At 44.5% G+C, this 21,768-nt stretch overlaps 2 protein-coding genes across 6 annotated transcripts in view; one reads left to right on the top strand and one right to left on the bottom strand.

Annotated features, from left to right (window-relative positions):
* The window catches only part of SASH3 (SAM and SH3 domain containing 3), a 17,113-nt gene extending 12,329 nt beyond the window's left edge, over positions 1 to 4,784 (top strand). Inside the window, exon 9 of the mRNA XM_083484791.1 lies at positions 4,104 to 4,784. The gene's annotated coding sequence lies outside the window, so the exon portion shown is untranslated. The remainder of the gene's footprint in view (positions 1 to 4,103) is intronic.
* Positions 163 to 21,628, bottom strand: ZDHHC9 (zDHHC palmitoyltransferase 9). 5 transcript variants are annotated; one of them, XM_083484783.1, is made up of 10 exons: positions 21,487 to 21,628; positions 18,742 to 19,007; positions 8,067 to 8,227; positions 7,210 to 7,368; positions 6,202 to 6,339; positions 5,990 to 6,036; positions 5,720 to 5,824; positions 4,808 to 4,911; positions 2,674 to 2,824; positions 163 to 2,423 (listed from the first exon to the last, which is right to left on the bottom strand). In XM_083484783.1, the coding sequence occupies exons 2-10, from the start codon at positions 18,906 to 18,908 to the stop codon at positions 2,322 to 2,324; spliced, it is 1,134 nt and encodes a 377-aa protein (XP_083340909.1). In that variant the 5' UTR covers positions 18,909 to 19,007; positions 21,487 to 21,628; the 3' UTR covers positions 163 to 2,321. The 5 variants fall into 5 exon arrangements, with proteins under 5 accessions (XP_083340909.1, XP_083340910.1, XP_083340911.1 ...); XM_083484784.1 differs by lacking the exon at positions 21,487 to 21,628 and adding an exon at positions 21,354 to 21,461; XM_083484785.1 differs by lacking the exon at positions 21,487 to 21,628 and adding an exon at positions 21,083 to 21,208.
* Between the last annotated feature and the right edge of the window lie 140 nt (positions 21,629 to 21,768).

The raw sequence follows: 21,768 nt of genomic DNA, 5'->3' as shown, positions 1-21,768 counted from the left end.
ACGCAGGCTGCCTCTTGTTTTACTACGGAAGATTCAGTTTAAAGTAAATGCTGCACCATAAACAGAGGCAGGGGAACCAGGCTACCTACAAGCCTAACACCAATAATGGAGACTAGCAGTGGAGACAAAATAGTGCCAAGGCAACACACAGAACACACCAGATAAATTCCAATACCTTCATTGAGATCAGAGGAGCACACCAAAGCTTCAAGGCAGCCAGGACCATCCTGCTCCCTGGAGCAATTTGACACAGTACATTAGAAAATATAATCCAAACAATATGGTTGCAACACTTGAGATTTGGTCAGTAATTGGGGAAATACGGGAGTAGCCTCTACCTTTGCCTCAAGGAAGGAGGGCAGCACTGGCAAGGCTGTTGATTACTGTTGAAATTACCTTTGCCTCAAGGAAGGAGGGCAGCACTGGCAAGGCAATGATTGTTGGAGGTGCATCTGCCTATTCCTGGCTCCCACCATGCCCAGTGGGGGAAATAAGGAAGCTACATGGACCACACCACCATGTTAGAAGAGGAACCACCTTTCTCTCAGTCACTGCAGGGGACTTGCTAAACTAAGGTTACCAGATTTTTTTCAATGAATCCGGGGACACTTTTCAACATCAATGGATTTTGTATGGGGACTGATCTGTAAATCCAGGGACTGTCCTCGGGAAACAGGGACATCTGGTAACCTTATCTGGTAACACACTGATTCTACCCCTGCAGATGAAGAGCGCACAAACTTGGCCAGAGTGCTTCACTACTTGGAAACACAGTGGGAAGAACTGGTGATGTGACTGTCCTAAGCCAAGTGGGAATACACTGAGATATAACCTCTAACAGCTGCAGACCATCAGGGAGAGGTGAGGGGAAGATAAGCTTCTCTGCTGCCCTGACCTGAACAGTTAGCTAAATATTAGGAATGGGCTAAGCAATGCTCTGTTCCCACCTCAGAGGTGCTGTTCATTGCACTTTGGATATGGTCTACTCAGTGACAGCTGAACTACGTTAGAATTGCATGATGCAGGAAGAAAGCTAGTTTTTCAGGGAGTGAGGGTTCCAGCTAGTCTTCTCCCCAATGTAATTGGCTTCTTATGCGGAGGGAGAGTTTTAAAAAAGAAGCATGTTCCTACCAACAGTCTGACCAGCAGCCAAAAAATTATCCTATGGTGAAGAATCCTGATGATGTGCAGTTAAGCTGTATGAGTCTTGCTTGAAATGGCACTGAAGGCTAACTCCACCCACCCACCCCAAACATACTACCACTCATTCAGAGCCCTTTTTTGGCAACTCCCCTCCACTTATAAACAAGGAGGGATTGGGAGGCACAAGAAGGTCTGGACAGAGCAATTACCATTTAGCCAGATAATACAAAGAGCATCACTCAACACTGGATCAACTGAGCTGAAGAGCACCAGGTGGTTTATGGGCCACAAGGAAGTAATGGAAAAAGGGCATACCTCCTATGCCTGTATAGTAGTATCCTTTCCAAGCAAATGCCACCGGCTCTTTTGCTCCCAAGTCACTTTACCACCTTGTGGTCCACCCTGCCCCTTCAGTAGCCCTGACTGAGCAGCTCAGCAGAATGGATGGGCCAGCTTTTACCAATGCTACCTCAGAAGACTGGAATGGTTGGGAGGAGGGACTGAGAGAAGACCAGGAAGACATACTAACTGGGATAAAAGAGGAAAGAGAAAAACGTACCAGAGTTTCAATATCTAGACAAATAGAGGGAGTTGGGGGGGGGGGCAAGGACAAGCTAGAGCTCCCTTGGCTGGTTGTTTGATGATTTAGGACCACTTGGGGTTCAGAGGTACCATATGGCACGGTCCGGCAGGAAACATTTGGGAAGGAGCGCTATGTAGAAACCTGGTTGTCTTATGTTCCCATTATCAACTTGGCTCTGCTGGCTGCTGAGTTCAGCCAACATAAAATACTGCAACCACAGGTAGAAAGACAGTACAGAAAAGTGCCACCAGCTCCATCTTCTTCCCAGCTGGCTCCACGCTTCAGCGATGTCAGGCTAGAGAGGCACTCACTTAGTAGTGTTAAGAGACCAAAGACAGGGGATGTGGGCCTGCCCTAGGCAGCAGCAATTGCCTTTTGAGGGGGGAAGGGTCCCTCAGCAGCATAGTGGGTGCTCAGCATCCATTAGAAAGGGGAGTGCTGGCACTCATCAGTTTGTAGACACAGGTCACAACCACTGGTGAACAAACAGCCAAAGGGAACAGCAAGGCCACTGTCCTGCCAAGCTGTTTCCTGCCCTGGTCCTCTCCACAAGGAGTATGCCAAACAAAAACAGCGTTCATGTCCACTTTGAAGGCTAGTGCGTTGTCTGCTCGTGATCCAGGGATGGAACAGATGGTTCTGCTGCAGAAGGGGGCTGCGCTGTTTCCTGTGGCACCTTGCCTGTTGGCACAGGGAGCTGGAGAGGAGAAAGGAAAAAAAGAGGGAGAAGAGAATGAAGGGTGAGTCACAGCAGAGTATTAAAAAAAAAAAATCTATTTCAGAAGGAAAACTGGCAATTCCTGGAGGTTTCTTTTAGGACTGCATAGCAGAAATCACACCCACACACACCCCGCCCGAGAAAACCCCAACCAAATTCCCTGCCCTTGGCCACCAGATTGCAGAGCTGCTTAGTACATTCAAAGCAAGCTGGCATCTACCACACTTACCACACTCTCCTCTGGGAGGGCACTGTCACCACTGGTTTCCTGGGCACTGGGTTTTTCTGTGGTCCCCTCTTCTTGAGTGTTGGGCTCAGGTCCAGCACTGCTTTCAAGGGCAGCACTCTCCTGCTGCAAGATGCCTCGCCTATCCAGCACGCTACAAGGAAAGGATGCGGTGGGGTGAATCAAGAATAGTAGTATACATTTTTGATCTTTTAAAAACATTTTATTGTGTTTTAATGAGTGGAGTCTGGATCATTAGGGTGAATAGGTCTATGCTTTTTTTTTTTATTCCCCCTCCTATGTTTTTACCTGTTCTTATTTCTTTCTGTAAGCTGCCTTGATTCCCTTTCAGGGGAACGGGTGGGGTATAAATAAATAATAGTAATAGTAATAATAATAATAGTGGGTCACTGTTGCACCAACCTTAGTTGCTCTCAGCAAGCCCTCACCTACCAGGGAGAACCAGCTGTACAAATATAAGATATGGGACACCTGGCTTACAAGCAGTACATGTGAAAAGGATACTGGGGGTCTTAGTGAGCCACAAGCTTAACATGGGCCAACATTGTGATACAGCAGCAAAACAAATGAATGCTATTCCAGGCTGCATCAACAGAAATAGTGTGCAGGACAAGGGAAGTAATAGTACCTTGCTATTCCACCTTGGCCAGACCACGCCTGGAATACTGTACCCTGTTCTGCGTGCAACAGTTTAAGATACTGACAAGCTAGAATGTGTGCAGAGGAGGGCAACCAAAATGACCAAGGGTCTGAAAACCAAGCCTATTGAGGAACAGTTGAAACATCAGGAATAATTTTCTGACGATAAGAGCTGTTTGACAGTGGAATGGTCTCCCTCAGAAGGTTGTGGACTCTCCTTCTTTTGAGGTTTTTAAGCAGAGGTTGGCTGGGCTATCTGTCTTGGATGCTTTAGCTGAGATTCCTGCATTGCAATGGGGTTGGACTAGGTAATCCTTGGAGTCCCTCTTCCAACTTTATAATTCTATGATAACCACTGAGGGTGTGGCTCAACCTACTACTGGGCTTTAAAGATATGCAGTTCAAATGGAACTATTTGATTAGATAAACAAACACAGAAGGCTTGAGACATGCTTTCCCTGCTCCACTGGGAAGAGTAGCAAGGAACTAGCCCAATGAAGCAGTAGCAATGTAAGATGCCTTATCCATTTCCCTGGAATGTGATATTTCACACACACACACCACACCTCCTAGACTAATATACATATCAGAACGTGATTAGCTGTCCAGTTTTGTACTCCTTTGAATTTTATGGTGCTTGAACTAAACAACCACCACCAAGTACCAAAAATAATGTGTACTTAGAAATAAAATAAGTTGTTAAATACATGTTGTTGAAATACATTCTAAGTACTATGCAATTACGCGTTTTTTAATGACATTCATATGGAAAGTGAATGGAACAGATGTATAAATCAACACCTGCAGAACTGACATGAGCCTGTGGCCCTGTTGTTAAAACTCCAGCTTCCATCAGACTCAGCCACCACACCCGAGGGACACGGAATGAGGACAGCAATAATCCCACAATGCCTGAAGGACCACAAGTTCCCCATGCCAGATGTAATAAACTATAACGTGATCAGCTTTTGTGCACGTGTCTGTAAAAGTATCTTCAGCCATATAGGAGCATAAATTGCTATCAGTTCTACAGATTAGCAGAAAGAAATGTTTCTGCCATTCTAACTGGTTGTTTTAGTTATTTGTTTTTTTCTGCCCTTATTTTATATTACTGCGCTGATGGATATTATTTGTAAATTCAGTTATTGTACCCCACTCTGGGATCACTTGTGATGAAAGGTGGGTCAAGAATATTTAAAATAAATTAAATTAAATGGACTGGAAACAGATGAATCTGTCCATCTCTCCTTGTGACCTCAACCTGAAGCAAGACTGGGAGATGGAAACAGGAGGAATTAAAATAGGGAGCTGGTAGTCAAGGAGGAAGATTATCCCACCCAGTTCCCAGAAACTGCCATTAGTCTCTCATCACTTAGATGCACATGAGGGCCTTCAGTCCAAGCACCCCATACCCTACTATGCCCAGCACTATTCTCAGAGGCATAATGTAATATCCAAGCCCAAATCAGACCATTACCTGGGAGGCAGAGGGCCACACAAGACCTCACAGCAGTTCTTCATAATGTTGCCATGGCTATAGGGATTCTGGACACGGTTCTTCCCTGTCCAGGAACCTTTGATCTGAAAGAACAGCAAAAGGTGGAAGGAAGACCAAACACCAAAATTAGCACTCATCTGCATGATGACAGACCTCCCCCCAAAACCAAAAAAGCACCTGTCTTGTTATCCTGATTCTCCCTCTCCCCCTTACGCTTCTCTAAGAGGATGGTCCCTGCTGCTTTCTTAATTACTTTGGTCCTAATAGAAGCCTTCCTCATTTACAGAGCAGTTTTGCTCCCAGAACATGGGTGCAGCCAGGGGTGGGGTGGTGGAGCCCATCATATAAATAATAAAAATACTTAACTGACCAATCGCATCACAGATAACTCAATTCTGCCCCCCCCAACCTCCCCCCACCCCTGCTAACATAAATCCTGGCTATCCCCATGTCCAAGAATCTGGTACGTCACTGAAAGACTCGACAAACTGTTGTCCAGCAAAACTTTTATCTTGCCTATTAATCTGCACTTAAAAACGTTTCTTCCAGTTTGGTAGTCTCTGGAGGCTATGACTGAAAGAGAGGCTCCCAAAGTAGAGAAGCCAGAGCTGCACCTTCCCCCCACCTCTAAAACATTTCAGAAAGAACTAGAGATTTTAAAAACAAAATAAAAGAAAGGTTCTGCAATGTTATTTGAAGGAATCCGATTTAGTTCAAATCCATCCAAGATATGTTTTGGACCATGTTCCGATGGTATTCAACCACTCCTGCCCATCAGGATTCCCAACCCATGTTTGCATTTAGCAGCCTTCCTATAAAGAGTGTGAGGAGTCACATATGAAGCTGGAAGGCTGCTTGCTGGAAGGGGTGTATCTTTGTATTGACACTCACATCTTCGTTAGTTGTCTGGTTCAGCGCTACCAGAAAAGTGTGGAAGCCAGTTAAACCCACGACAGACCAAAGTGTGAAGAAGCAGATCAAAACCTCCAGGACTGTGAGCAGCTGAGTTAGGGAACAAGAACTGAACTACAGATGGCTTAGCTTCCCCCCACATTGCAGACAACCCCACCCTGATGCCCCTCCATTCCAGGTGGTCTCTCTCATTCTCCTCCTGCAACAGGCAGGTTAGAGACAGCTGTAGCGGAAGCAAAAAGGATATGTCCCTGGGGTTTCTTTCAGAGTATTCAAAAAGCCAATCTTCAGGGATTCTATGTGAAAGGAGAAAAGTTAGTTAGTCTACAGGTGCCAAACAAACCAGGAAGAGCAGGGATTGTTTCCCAGTAAAACCACCCCCTTCCCAAGTGATCTTTCAGTCACCAGCAACACAGCCCCTCTTCTCCTCCTCCGCCCCCCCGCCAAAAACATGGACTCACTCAGGGCAACGTAGACAATGTTGAAGGAGAAGATGTAGATTGTGAGAAGAGACAAGGAGAGGATGAAGAGGTAGAAGTAACGATAGTTCCTCTTTCCCACGCAGTTGCCCACCCAGGGGCAATGATGATCAAACCGCTCTGCAAGAGCCAGACAAGCACATCAGCAGAGCCAAAGCTGTACCTCTCCACCCTAGCCGTATAACTCTCAGCAAGAAGTCAGTACATACATATATAAATATATATGTATTTGAATTCCACTAACATGTCAAAGATACATTGCAATTTCCTGTACTAAGTTGCTAATGGACAGATTCACACACCCATTTTGGGGGTGGGACAACTGCCAAGGAGCAACTTTTCGCTTTAGAACCCACATGGTAAAAACTGCCCTTTTGGAAGGAGGCTTTTGTGATTATATCCGAAGTGGCCACATCCCAGAAAAAAAATACACTTCTTTTCTAACCTTTCACAGGTATAGAACAAGCAGTTTTACCACATGGATTTATTTATTTTTGGCGGGGGGAGGGGATTGGTGTAGGGCAATGCCTCCTCCCTCTGAATCTGTGACAACTCTTAAACACAACTGCTGATATACTACTCTCAGGAAGAGGTAACCTAACCTTGCTATTGGTTAGGTTCCAGATCACAGCACACCCAGACTGCCTGATGATTGTCTAGGCACCAAGAACAAAAACTGAGAAGGTAGAAAAACTGAGAATGCTTTTATGTAACAAAACCAAAATCAAGTTCCTAGCCCTTATGGCTGAACAGAGGACTGAAGGTGTGGAGACCATGCCTGGTCAAATTTTACATATCATAAAGATGGAAATTCAGTGTTCCTTCCGTGACTAACAGAACCAGGACACAGAATTCAGCCATTCACAGCAGGGAGCTTCTTTATTTGTAGTAAATGTACAACAGTTTTCTTGTGACCTCTGCCACAGATTATCAGGCGAACTCCTTTATTAAGCTTCCTTTTTCAACCACAATCACAGTCCCACTACTCACCCACACAGTTGTCACAGATGCTGCAGTGCGAGGCACGTGGTGGACGGAAGATCTTGCATGTGTAGCAGTATTTCAGCTTCACTATCTGGTTATTGATCTGAAAGTTCTTAATGCGTGGGGGTGGCCGCTGGCCTGGAGGCACAGTCCCATTGGTTGCCTCTGCAAATGAAAACCACTTTGAATAAGGCAGTCAAACTTCTGAGAACTGTATGCCAGGGTAAAAGTGAAAGTGGGCACTACCAGTCTACACTCTCTCACACAGCATAATCACCACCCACCCAGGCAGACAACTAGACAGATATAAGGGTATCTTTCACACACACAATGCACAAACCACTCCACAAAACTTAAATCTCTGCTCTTTGGAGACGGTGGTCTTCATAATTTTGTTCCCCATCACAGGGTTGGGCTGGGAGGAAGCAAAGGCACTTCTTCCTGATATTGCCAGTGTTTATTCTTCCCCTTGTGCTCTTGCTAATGGCTTAGAGGTGCTCAGGAAACAGGAAGGAGCGCTTCCTGTTTCCAAAGCACTCTGATGTCATAGCAAAGGCAGTGCACAAAGGCAGGGAAAGGTGCATTTACAGGGGGGCTGACAAGCCACTTTGGACAGCTTGGCAGGCCTGATTAAGCCCATGGGTTCAGCACCCTGGTATGCAGCATAAGGTAAGTGGTGTGCGCCCATATCTCTGGGCAGGACCCTACCCTCTCATACCCTTCATCATCCAGGAGCAGTGGGGGAATTCTTTCCATACCTGCAGACTCAAGTGGTTAAACTATGCTTGGAAGGTTTGAAGAAGGCACCACCCAACAGGCTAGAACTATGTTTGGAAAGCTTGAGGAAGATGCCACCCACTCACCAATCTCCATTTCAATGAAAGCTGCCTCATCAGGCAAGGCTCGAGGAATCACTCCTGGGTCACTGAAGCTTGTGCGCAGGAGGGTAGCCATCGCAAATAGGAAGAGGACAGCTCCAAAAACAGGGATAGTTGGGGACAGATGGACAGCAAGATAGCGACACCTGCAATGAGAGAAAAGCCCATAGAAATCAGACACAAAGCCTGTTGTGTGCCAAATTATGCTGGGGGGGGCTAAAAAAACCCCAACATAATTGCTTTAAAATGTTGCCCTTTGACTTCATGTCTCCTTGATGCTCAGAGGCAGTGAGGCATGAAAAAGAGACCTTGTACCAATAGAATCAGGATTAAAGCAAATGTCATGGTTTTCCCAAGTCCCCTGGCTGGAGGGTAGAAACTGATATTTGCTGCAGATTTCTGTGTTTTTATTTTGAGAACCCCTCTTTTCAAAACATGATTTTAACTCTGCCATTTTTTAAAAAATTACACTTTTCATTTCCATTGTTTGTTGACAAGAAGAACTAGGAAAAAGCTGAGCAAATGCTAGTGAAGTCTGATAATCGAACAAAGTCTACACAGCACACTTTTGGGGCCTTCTCATATACCTATGTTTGAAAGTTAATGTTTGAAAGCATTTATCTGCCCCAGGAAGCACTGAAATCAAAGGGCAGTCTTTTGAAAGGCAAGACTCTGGCAAAAGCACAATGTTTTTGAACAGCCCTCAGGTACAATGAATTTGCATCCATAATATAGGCTGGACTTTCCATTCTAGCATCCGAGACTTGTGGGCACCAAAAGACAGGGGACTCAAACAGCAATTACTTTTAGAGATGTAAATGGGGTGGGAGGGGGAGGAGAAAAGCCCTGTATGAGAATAGGCACACTGTACCATTAACACCCACTTCCAGCCACCACCTGGGATTTTATTTCCATTTTATATCCCACCTTCTTCCAAGTCAGAACTGAAGGTGACATGGAGAGGGTTCCTGGATGTTGAAAGCTGTCAGATCAACAGTCTATCTAATTCAGTATTGTCTACACAGTAACAGGCAGTAGCTCTCCGGGGTTTCAGACAGGAAGTATTTCCCAGGCCTCCCTGGTAGGACTGAGCCTGGGATGTTCTTACTGCAAAATATGTATCCCACCCAAGTGCTGATTGGACTGGGACCACCAGCTTACTTTCAGAATGGTTGCTACAACATGCACCTTTGCATCACCATCCCGACCTTTTACAGTTTAAAAAAAAAAAAGGACAGGAAACAGAGTTCTGCAGAGCATCACTATGTCTATCCTATGCCTATCTTAACAATGTTCCTGCCCAAAAGGACGCTATCACTAAGACAACAAGGAGCTAGGTAAACTGTGGAGGAAATTCTAGCAAGAGCAAGAACAAGAGAAACAAAGGAGAGGGGGAGACAACCCCTTTCCTGCAGCAAAAGCAGGAAGTGGGATGCTGACAGTAGCTCTGCGGCCTCCACATCCCTGCTGGAGCCAGCAGGGAACAACCTCTGCATGGAGGGAGCACAACCCATGAAGAACAGCTGACTCTCTGGAAGCCTTCTCTTCTCTCTCTCTCTCTCTCTCTCTCTCTCTCCCCCCCCCCCCGTTTTCTTTTTTTACACACACTCTCCTATTGAATTAATATCTAACAAGAAATGCTGCGACACCATTTCCAAGTTTCTACCTCTAGTTTAACAGCTCACTGATATGACAAGACCCCTCAATTCTGAATTTGGGAGTCAGAATAATTAATCATGGAAGTATGCACATACTTCTTTTGATCAAATAATTCTGCTTTTAAGAATGAGGTGTTTACAACAGTACCTGTTTTAACAATTGTTAGAAGGGAGGGAAGGAATTATAATTGAGATAGGAGTCAACTTGAAAGGTCAAAGAGGCTAATTAACAGCCTTCGGAAATGGAAAACCACTGTAAATGTTCCAGTGCCTCTTGCGCCATTTTAGAGCATTTATTTGGAAGAAAATAGATGATCTTACTAGTATCAGGGACAAGTCTTTACTGTTTTCAAACCAGCTTATCTGAGGGCTAAATACATGTTACATTATTTACACTTCATAAAAAGTATGTGCTTAAATATGAGCACTTTTATTTGGAAGAAAATGTTGTGGGGCCCCAATCCAGATTAGGAACCAGAAGCAGTTTTCTGTTCAAAAACTCCTACCTTTCAGGAGTACACTGGTATGGGCCACCAACCTGGAATGGGGTCTCACAGCTGCTTTCTCCAAAATAAAGGTGGGTCAGTTTTAAACACACTTTAAGAAAGAAGAATGAATTATATTGTTATTTGGCCCCATGTCTAGCACTTTAGAAATCAGTAACTTGCACCAGCCACCAGAAATCCACTCCAGCAACTACATTCTCCCAGCATTCTAATGTTGCTTCACACATATTTTTGGCATTCCAAACATTCAGAAGGCTTGTTTCATTACTCATCTGATATGCTCTCTTTAGCGAACTAAAATTAAACTTTCAAAACAAAAACACCACCATATGAACAAGGGCGGGGTCATGTGCATCAGCCAGCTAAACTTGTGTCACCATTAAAACAAATCAACTGGAACTGACAGACAGAATTTCCTTCCACGCCCTCATTAGAGAGAATATGGGAAGAACCCCAGAAAGAGGAATCTTTAGCTGAATGTCCAATATGCCCATAAGCCAAACAGAAGCCCCATTTGATAGTGGCTACCAAGTACTGTAACAAAAACAGCCCATGCCTCTCCCTCCATCCCTTAATAGGAAATTTTCAGTATATGGACCATACTTAAAATCTTTCCAACTGGCACCCGGGCAGCTTACAATAATAGAAATTCCAACCAACCAATACAGTTAAACACAAAAATAGAAGGAACAGATGCAAGAGCAGCAGCAACCACCAGCCAAGTGGTGACTTTCCCACCCCTCAATCAATCAATGCTAAAAGCTCATCAGCATCCATAGTGAAATACTTTTCAATGCACTCTTCTGTACTCCAAGCAACCTTCACATTACTAGCAAGTGGGATTGCCAGCCACAACCCTTTCAGTGAAAACATGCCTCCAATATCTGAGATTAAATATTTAGCCGTATGCCACAAATGCAGCAAGAATTTTGTTAGCCAAAAATTGGAAGCTACAAGAAATACCAACAGTGGAGGCATAGGCGCCGACTCCATGGGGCCTGAGGTGGCCCGAGCCCCCTCAAAAATTCGTTTGGGGGGCTCCGCCCCCCAATAATCTCGGGCGCCCCTCCAGCAGAGCGCCACCGCCGCCCCTCCCCCAGCCCAAAATGCACAGGGTCGGGCTGCATGCCTCCTGCCCTCCCTCCCGAGCAAAAGCTCCACCCAATTTCCTTCGGAGCTGATTAATAGGCGCAGCACGCTCTCCCCTATTCGCTCATGAGGCGGCGCCACTTTATCTGCATATTCATGAGCTTATTTATTATTCATGAGCTTTCCCGGGCCCCCCCAATATTTTTTTATAAGTCGGCGCCCCTGAGTGGAGGAATGGCAGATGAAGATGATGAACTTTTTAGAGCTGGCTGACCTGACTGGAAGAATCCACGATCAGAAGGAGGAGGAGCATCAAGAAGAATGGAAGAAGTTCAAGGACTATTTGGCTAGATATTCTAACATAATTTAAGTAGAACTACTTGTAAGTAACAAATTGGCCAAGGAGTAAAATAGATTGAATTGTATAACATTATGGACTAATAAGACTAATAAGAAAGAAAGATGTTAATGGAACAAGTTAATTTTATTTGAAAGTGGATTTTGGAAAACTGCTAAAATGAGTACTATGGAAACACAGTTAGGGCGGATCTGAGGAAGTCATTTAACAATGTTATTTAAATTGGGTCTTTAACAGTTAAGATATATGTTTGTTTGTTTGTCTATTGTAATGTTTTCTTTGTATGTTCATTATAAATTTGGAAAACCAATAAAAAAATCTGGGGGGGAAAGAGAGATTAAATATTTAGTATGGAAATTTTTATTTGAAAGCACTAGAAGTTTGGTGGCAGGCAGGGAATATGTTCAAATTCAAAGGGCACTTTAATCATTCATGGAAATACGAGCAAAAGACTTAAAAAAAAAACTTATTTGTAGGCACAACTATGACACAGAAGCTTGGTACTTTGACAGGAATTTTGCATACCATCATTTATGAAACTGATCTAGCCAAACCTGCAGGTTCATTGTGCATCACCCTAAAAGAGAATCTCTGTTCTTGGTGTCAAGTAAAAAAAGCCTGTTCTTTGTCATTTCTTGTTCGAAGACTCACATTTTAAGTCCTGTTTTTCTACATGTGCACAAGTCACTTGATATATCCAGATCTATTTCACCAGACAGATCTCTAGGTAGAATAACTTTAGAAAGAAATTGGACAGATTCATGACTCATCAGGAAGACATACACATCACGTGAAACTCCTGCCAGCCCACTAGCTTCCTTGGGAATTCCACCTCCCCTCTCAGGATATCATATAAGGGTTCTTCCCTATTAAATAATGTTTAGCTTGCCGGGCTTTCCTCCACAAAACCAAACACCAGCCAGCGAGGCAGCACTAGCAAAAGCAACAAGCAAGTCCCACTTGTGAAGGAAGAATCTCCTGGCCCCACGATTCTTGAGTCAAGCTGTCATATCCTTCCTCACGTGCTCTTCAAATGCAAAAAGGTATTAAGATGCCTACCTGGGAGACTTGAGTTATCTGCCCAACTAGCTCTGGCTCCCCATTCGTTAGAAAGAGTCAAAGGTCATTCCCTCAAAAGAGAGGTAAAGAGCCTTTAAAAAGTTGAGCTGCCTGCCTTGGGGGGGGGGGGTTGAAGATTGGGATTTCCATGCCACTGGGAAGCTGACCATCCTTGAAGCCTACTCTTAAATATATTAGAAGTATTATATTGTAGTGGGTGAATTAGGATTAGCCCAGTTTTAGAACCACAGTGCTATGGTTTATTCTTTATTCAGTTTTTACCTTCCACTTGCTCCTCCTCTATCTATTACTTCTAATAAAATTTCACAATTTGGCCACCGATGTGTGTGCAATTGCCAATCTCAGGATTCTAAAATCTCCATGTGCCATCTGGGTGAGTCTTTGGGAGTGTGGACTGCCTTTAAACTCTGAATAACTTAGAAGGTAACTGTCTGGGAAATGAAGGGTGCATTGGTCCCAGAATTCCTGGGCTTTAGGAAGTTTGGGAGGGGGGGTATGACAGGGAAACAAGAAAGCTGCCTTGATATCAGAGTAGGAGAAGGCAATTGGAAGCTAGCCCTGATTTTCCCAGCAAGTTGTGTGCAAGTTGAACCAAGGACTGCAGAGTACACTGGCTCAGAACCTTTTTAGAAATTAATTTTGTGCACGCTCAGTTTTTCCCCTTGCTTCTGGGGCTGTGGGTGACAAAAAAGGAGGGTGGCAGCAACTATCGGAGATCAGGACCCAACTGATAACACTGCACAGCTATTGTGCAGAGTTGGGCAAAGAAGGGGATGTAAGAGGCTCTCCTGGGCATGCCTCCTTTGCCACATCACTATCATAATAGCAAGGCTTAAATAGTCATGATCAAATTGTACCAGGAAGCAAATGTGTCTTGACACAGTCGCATCGCATTAGCAAAATAGCAAAACGCATTACTGAAAACAGACTACATGGCATACCAGCTTTAAATGAATGCCTACTGGGCAGCAAAGAGCAAGTCACACACCCACTGACACAGCCTTGTGAAGAATAATAATGTTGAGGATGATCATTCATCTCCTGTTCCACTTGTCTATGCAGCTTCTTCTCCCCATCTGTTATATACAACTGCTGGGTCATTTACAGTCAGGAGTGGGTCTGCACTTCTTTCCCATGCAGAAATCCCAAATACGCTGGTTGTACCAGTGGCACACTCTCTCAGCACAGTCTCTCACACCCCTTTGCTTTAAAAGGCCAGTAGCTCTTTGAAAACTACAGAACCAATACACAGCCAGGGGGATTTAAGCTGCTAGTCCCAGGTTTAGGTGCTAATGCTAAGAGGTGTAGCAGTGTCAGCAAGTAATCAATGGCAGATGTGAAGCGAAGTGGCCAGAGCATAGGAACATGGGGGTCTGTTTATCCAAGCTCAAGTGAGCATGGCTACACTAAGATTAAACTGAATGACCGTTTTTTTTCCCTTTCTCTTTTGCTCGTGCAAGTATTTCCCAAGAAAAGACACATTTTCAAAGGTTTAATTCACTGCATCAGGTTTGGAAGTCACATTTTGGGAGGCACTCTACAAATAAAAACAGAAGGGCAGATGGTGCATATACAAGACATGACTACACCTTGCTGGGACAAAAGCCAAGTTGCCACATGACAACAATAACAGAGCAAACTGAGGTCATGCCAAACAGAATATAATAAAACTTACATTAGATAGTTCTTGTAACTAGAGAGAACACATGCATCCCCAAAAAGAGTAATTGAGAAGCTGACTTTCACCAAAGGACTGTAGCTCTAGGACAGCACCTGCTCTGCAGGTAGAAGGTCGCAGATTCAGTCCAGGTGTCTGCAGACAGGGTAGGGAGATACCCATCAAAAACCCTAGAGAGCAGCTGTCAAGAGAGTGTAGACAAAACTGAGCTAGATCAGGGGTGAGAAACTGGATCTGTTTGGTGGGTCAGATCATCACACACCTACCTCCTATGGGCCCAATGTGACAAATGGGTAGGGCCACCAATCTGTCAATCACCTGATGACACAATGCCAAGCAATGCCAGGACTTTAAAACACTATGCAGGACTCTTTACAAGTTTCTTACAAAGAACTCTGACCCGTACTTTGAAGCTGCTAAACAGGCCAATGGTCTGACACAGTATAACTTATGTTTCTAATCCAAGGATAAATGGATAGAAGTGTCCTGAGATTTCTTCCATGGCTTGAACAAGCTCCTAATTCAGTTTCAGCAGGCAACACAACATTGCTATAGCTAAAACAGCAGCAAATAGGCACTCTTCTACCCAAAGAGTAACTCAAGTAACAGTCAAATGAATAGTACATTAAGATTTTCAGGAATCTGTGACACTGATTTGACCTCCTCTCGAAGACAGGTTCAAACACTGAACATTCCAGACTTTCTCCACAACGCCATTTCAAAAGTGAAATGTGTTTTTTTTAAGAAACATTGTTTCACTTTGACCACAAGAAGGGGAACAAATCGCAATAAACCAATTAACCTGACCCCTAAGGTTAGACCAATACAACAGAATCAGCAATAAGTTCCAGGGTATGTACACAATGAATGTACATAGCAGTCCTTGATTTTACCCTTCACCATGTCCTGTTCTCATTTCTGTTATTGTATTTGCGTAAGGAGGTGGTGCCCAGGACCTTAGAGAAACACAAGAGAACTGGAGTGGTACGAAGATTCAAACTCTTCTTTTCCCTTTAAAAGCACTCCCCAACATTACAGATGAAAAGAAAAATCCCTGCACAATCTGCTTTCAAATGTGCATCAGGAAAATAGAATGGCTGGGGAAACCCAGTTAGATGGGTGGGGTATAAATAATAAAATTAATATAGTGAGACAGAGCTGCACAAAGTGCCAGGACCTGGTTACTCCAGAACTTCTTCCCATCCATAGTCAATTATTGTCAAAAACATTTAAATGGCTTGACAAATGTTCAGTGTCCTCAATTAGGGATCTACCTTACCCAAACAAGGACCCATCAAGGAGCATGTGTCACTCAACAAGAAGATGCCAAATCACACAACAGTCAAAGGAGTCTTGGGTGTTCACTGTTTTATCAGAATCTGCTGCTAATTTGGCAATAACTTGCTGGGCACTACTATGACAGTAGTGATGATCATTACTCCGAACCCAGGATCAGAGGGCAGCTTCTCAACAGTCAGTGAGGTATAGCAGCTACAGTAGTGTATGTACATCAAGAGAGACCCTGGTTTGAATTCCCATTTGGCAATGAAGGTCACTAGATCACCCTGAGCCAGTTACCATCTCTTACTGCAGCAATAGGGAACCTGCAGCCCTCCTGATGTTGTTGCATTACAACAACATTACAATTCCCATCATCCTAAAACAATGGCCATGCTTGTTGGCACTGACAGGAATCCAGCATCTGGATGGCCTCACCCCTGTCTTAGCCTAACCTACTTAACAGTGGCACTGTGAAAATAAAAGTGGTGCTGGAAGAGAACCATGTATACCTTAAGTTTATTAGAGAAAAGGCAGGATTTAAAATACAACAATAAACTCTATTATGCTAGTTCTGAAGCATCAGTTCATATGCTTCCCACAGGTAGCTGGCTCCTAGGGGTAGATCTGTCAACTTGTTTGTATCATGTTTAGAAGAGAGTCAAAGTAAACCTTCAGGCAGATAAACCTGGAGACTCAACAGCATGGAATTTGAACATAAGAAGAACCTTCTGGATTAGGCCAATGGCCCATCTAGTACAACATTCTGTTCTTAAAGTAGCCAACCCAGATACCAATGGGAAGGCTGCAAGCAGTACAGGAGCACTCCGCCCACTTGTGATTCCCAGCAACTGGTATTTAGAGGAATACTACCTCAGGCAGTGGAGATAGAACATAGCTGTCATAGCTAGTTGCTATTGATAGCCTTATCCTCAGTGAATCTATCTAACTCTCTTTTAAAGCCATCCAGGTACTGGCCATTAATGACTCCAGTGAGTGGGAGTTTCATAGTTTAACTATGCGCTGCGTGAAGAAGTACTTTCTTTTATCTGCCCTGAATCTTCCAAGCTGGATTAGAAATACTAGCTTAGTCCTACCTACCCCTCCCTCCATCTCATCAGCAAATGCTTGAGTGCTTAGCAAGGTGAGCTGGAAATGATGTGAGTGCCAACACACAATCTAGTTTTGCGCAACAACTGCTGGGTAGAAAATGGATCAATCAGTCTACTTTCTGCCAGAATGTCACATGCACAGTGTCTTAAGGGGCTCATTACAAATGTAAGGTAGCAAAATCTCTAAGAAAGAAGGCTGAACCTGTGGCAGCATCCATGATTTCAGGATCTTGATATGGACATACCTGGACATATATCTGGACATATATATTGATTAAGAAATCAAAGGATCATAACCCTTAAGTGATTGTGTGATTCTATATTAACCTCTTTCTGTATAATGTACCATCTTTCATTAATTACTGGGGATTATTTCCAAGTAAATGTACATAGGATCAGATCATAATGATTATTTTAGAAAAGACATTCAGAATAAAGCAAATATGACCATGTTTAGGTTCCAAATCAGAATTCAAGTTTGCTAGTGCGAAGAGGTGCCTTCTAAGCTGATTCTTGATGAGAGCAGAGTTAAATCTAGCAATCTGCACTGATATAATTAGTTGACAGACTTCATGCTTGGCTACATAAAATGTTAATATCAAAGTTTAGAAGCCTTCACAAAAAATTCCCAGTCTCAATAACTTCTTCTTTATATTATTTCTTGCAATGACACATGAATTCAAAACAATTGCATCTTAAGAGTTAAAAAACCGGCACCTACAGTGGTACCGCGGGTTACATATGCTTCAGGTTACAGACTCCGCTAACCCAGAAATAGTACCTTGGGTTAAGAACGTTGCTTCAGGATGAGAATAGAAATCATGCTCCAGCTCTGGCAGCATGGTGGCAGCAGGAGGCCCCATTAGCTAAAGTGGTGCTTCAAGTTCAGAACAGTTTCAGGTTAAGAACGGACCTCCAGAACGAATTAAGTACTTAACCCAAGGTGCCACTGTATTTCCAGAGATGATCCTAATTTCAGCTCTCAACAATGCAATCAAGGTGAACTATGGGATTCTTAGAAGTTTATTTCTTATATTTAATTTTTTCTACAAATATTGGCTCCAAAGTTTACTTACAGTAACACATAATCTACACTCAGAGATGTCTCTCTTGATGCATACTATATTGCAGCATGGTTTCAATAGCTAATCTGGAAAGCTCCTTCCAAAAAAGCACACTCATTTGTCCTGGGTAAGTGACTAGCCATAAGTTTATTAACCTGGACATTCAACAATCTGAGTAGATAAACTTCAGACCCTTTGTGTTACCAAATGATTCATAAGCTCTAGTGATGAGCTGTTCAGTTAGCAAGCCAATGGTTCTCACAAATGACGCTGTAAGCATATTTGGCAGAAACAAAACTGAAGTAACATCTTCTGCAATGCCACTTCCTAGTTTACAAGCCATCATAATCAGATTATCTTTTCACAAGCAACTCACACATATCAAATCCACAATGGCAGCAGCAAATCACTAAGATACAATATTCATATCTTCTGTCCTCAACCAAAAACAACACCTTTCAGAGGTGGTACAGTACTTTATAGAGGCTAACAAGCCCTGTGGATCTAAAGGGCCTCACCCTTATTCATCCCCTTGCATGGGATAAAGGCAAAATGATTTCCAATATATTCACACAAGTTTGAGTTGGCTGGGTCAGATTATGAATCAAAAAAGGATTTTAAAAATATCAGCATAGTTTCACAAATACTTCTCAAGATGGATAAGGACATCTGATTACCAATCTATTCTGCCCTTACAATAGCAGGCAGCAGCTCAATATTTCCAATGAATATGTACTCTTCTAACAGTCAAAGCAACCCAAAGAGTAGAGCCATTCCAACCAACCACAGCCTTGAAAACATCCACACAAACAAAAGTTTCAACCACTGTGAACTTACTCAAAAGCAAAGAAGAGAGCACAAGTTCCCACAATGAGGAAGAGGGTCAGATAGAAGATGCCTTTCTGTCGAGCCATCATGATGCGTCCATCACAACAGAATGTGTTTCTTCCTGGCAGCTTCTCCCATTTCCGTATCACTTTCTTCCTTGCTATCATCACAGACATGGCTGCACCTTCACAGAAGGCAGGACAACTGAGCAACAGTCGATCTCCACACTAGCCACTGGGATTCACACACCATTCTCAGAGATCCAGCCTCAGCCCCTGTAGAGGTAGAAGACAAGGAAATTAGTTAGCATGGTTGTCACGTGACACCTGGATTAAAAAAATTGTCTGAAATATCATTGCTGGAAGCATTTCCTTCCTGGTACACTCACATCCTACTCCCAAGCTTAAGTCATTCACTGAAAAGCACTCTTTTAAATGACATTAAGTGCCTATCTTATCCAACAGGAAGCACAGAAAATGGCTTGCGCCATATCTCTAGTATGAGGAAGGCGTACACACTCCCAATGTTTTACAGTTCATCAACAATTGCAATAAAAGAGACCTCACACACACTTGTGGCTGGGTGTGTTCCTCAGAATCCTTCCCTATACCTCAACCAGGATGGATGCCAGATAGGTCCCATGAATTGCAATAGATTTGCTCTTCTCCCAATGACTTGCCAGTTTGGATCACAAAGAGCAGAGTCTTGCCGGTCAGAAGGTCAGTGGCTCAAATCCCCGCAATGGGGTGAGCTTCCGTTGTTCGGTCCCAGCTCCTGCCCACCATCAGTTTGAAAGCACGTAAAAGTGCAAGTAGATAAATAGGTACCGCTCTGGCAGGAAGGTAAATGGCGTTTCCTTCTGCTGCTCTGGTTCACCAGAAGCGGCTTAGTTATGCTGTCTTTTTCTGTGGACAAATGTTGGCTCCCTCGGCCTATAGAGTGAGATGAGCACCGCAACCCCAGAGTCATCCGCGACTGGACCTAACGGTCAGGGGTACCTTTACCTTTACATTATAGTATGATCCATAATGGCACATGGATTTCCACACTAAATGAACATCAACCATTTTCATACCCTGCATCACATAGACCACAGAACTCTCTAGCAGGCAGCTCCTGGATCCAGCCCAGAGTTTATGGTTCAGCATGTAAAAAACCAAACAAAAAAAACCCCCTGGTGCTTTGCCCCAGAATAATCCAGTGATTGAACCCACTCAGTTTCTACAGAGTATTGTCCAACAGCTGTTAAAAATCACCTTCCCATCTATTTCTTGGTTCTCTGTTGTTGCCCAGCAATAAGAACAGACAACCATGAAAAAGAAAAATTCCCCGCTTTCGCTTTCCACCTTGGCTTTACAAATCCTCTCATAGCCATTGCTCTCTAAACTATCCAACAAGGATATGGTCAATGCAATATAGGTTTCTTCATGGTGTTCTAGAAATGAAATAGGCCTCTAATTGTCTGGGATTCTGGACGCAGGCTCAATAACTTAGAACATATTCGTTCCCATTAGAATTTTCTAGCCACCCTTTGTAGTAGCAACAAGAAAGCAGCAAGGTTCTTTGTATTTAATAATCTTTCACACCTTCAAGAAGCAGGTTGATTAATGAAGAGTGAGAATCATTGCACTACAGTGACTGAGCAGTAGGGAGAAATAACCCAGCCTAGCTAAACAGAAGCGAAGCTTAGGCTCTTGTCGATGTAATATTTGCCTATTCTTCCTTTTCCTTGGTTTTTCAGCACGTGGGACAGCAGGAGCCTGTTTGGGGAAGGGGAATGTGCGGGGTGGGGAGGGGGGCTATCGATTGTACTGACGCGCCTACCCATGAAAACACTGGAAAATCTGCCTTTCTTTCTTTGGAATTAAAAAGCACCCGCCCAAGACGCCCGCTTTGTTTATTTTGGTTTCGATTACTACAAGGTCCATCTTTCTTCAGCGGCTCTCTGCCGTCTCCACGTTTAATGCCTGTCGTTCTGCACAGACAATTAAACGTACAAAGAACAACAGTAACAACATGCATTACAAAACTGAGTGTGATTTCTATTCTCGTCCCACCCCACCCATGCCCACTCCCAACCCGAGCACAACAAAAGCAACCACCATTAACATGACAACCGAATAACACACACACACACACACACACCACCTTCTCTTACAACCTGGCTCGGGCAACGGGCTCCCCAGACCCACGCGCGGCTGCCGCCCATTGTTTCCAGCTGGGCGCTCCGCGACCTTGCACCATCCGCAAGGATCCCGACGATCGTCCGACACGTGTCTCTCCCAACTCCCACGTGCGGCGCGAGAGAAAAGCCGCTGCACAATAAACGCAAACACACACACACACACACCACGTTCAGCGGCAGCAATGGGGAGAAAGAGAAGCCGCGCTCCTGCCGTGCGCGGCTGGCTCCACGGATCAGAATGACAGCAAGGGAAGCTCGTGTCGGGGTGACAGGGAAAGGGGCCCACTCGCGGACCACGCCCAAGGCGTAACAAAAAGAAAGAGGGGAGGGGGACACCACGCCCACCGCCGCGACTGGGAGCAGGACAGGCCGTTTGTGTGAGGGGCGGAGAGCACAGTGCGCTGTCCTGAGGGAACACCCGGGGCCCCGACCTCACCCGTTACAGGAACGGGTATGGGAGTGCTTCATTCTCCTCTGCCATGGCTCTGGATCTTTTTTCCCATTGCCTTTTCCCCCGATCCTCCTCCCTTCCCGCTAACCGGCTCGCTCGCGTATTTCTGCCCCCTCACCTGCCGCTCAGCGCCGTCGGGGCCGAGGCTGGGCTGCGTGCTGCCGAGGCCTTTTCTCTGGCAGATCGGCTGCTAATTGGTTGAGCTGTGCTTCAGCACCGCCTCCCAACTCAGAGGGGATGGCTCGATTGGCTGAGCTGAGGATCGCTCACTCACAATGTGGTGAAGGGAAGAGGGTGAGGCTAAGTTGCGGGGCCCTTTCTCGCTCCCTCCCACCTCACCCATTAGGATCCTGCGTGGGGGGCGAGCACTAGTGCGCTTGGCTCAGAGGCCGCTTTCCTA

This window comes from Podarcis liolepis (genome assembly GCF_965112155.1).
Source record: "Podarcis liolepis genome assembly, chromosome: Z".
In the NCBI taxonomy this organism is placed as follows: Eukaryota; Metazoa; Chordata; class Lepidosauria; order Squamata; family Lacertidae; genus Podarcis; species Podarcis liolepis.
Note: the sequence above shows the minus strand (reverse complement) of the source record. Positions and strands in the feature narration are given on the sequence as shown.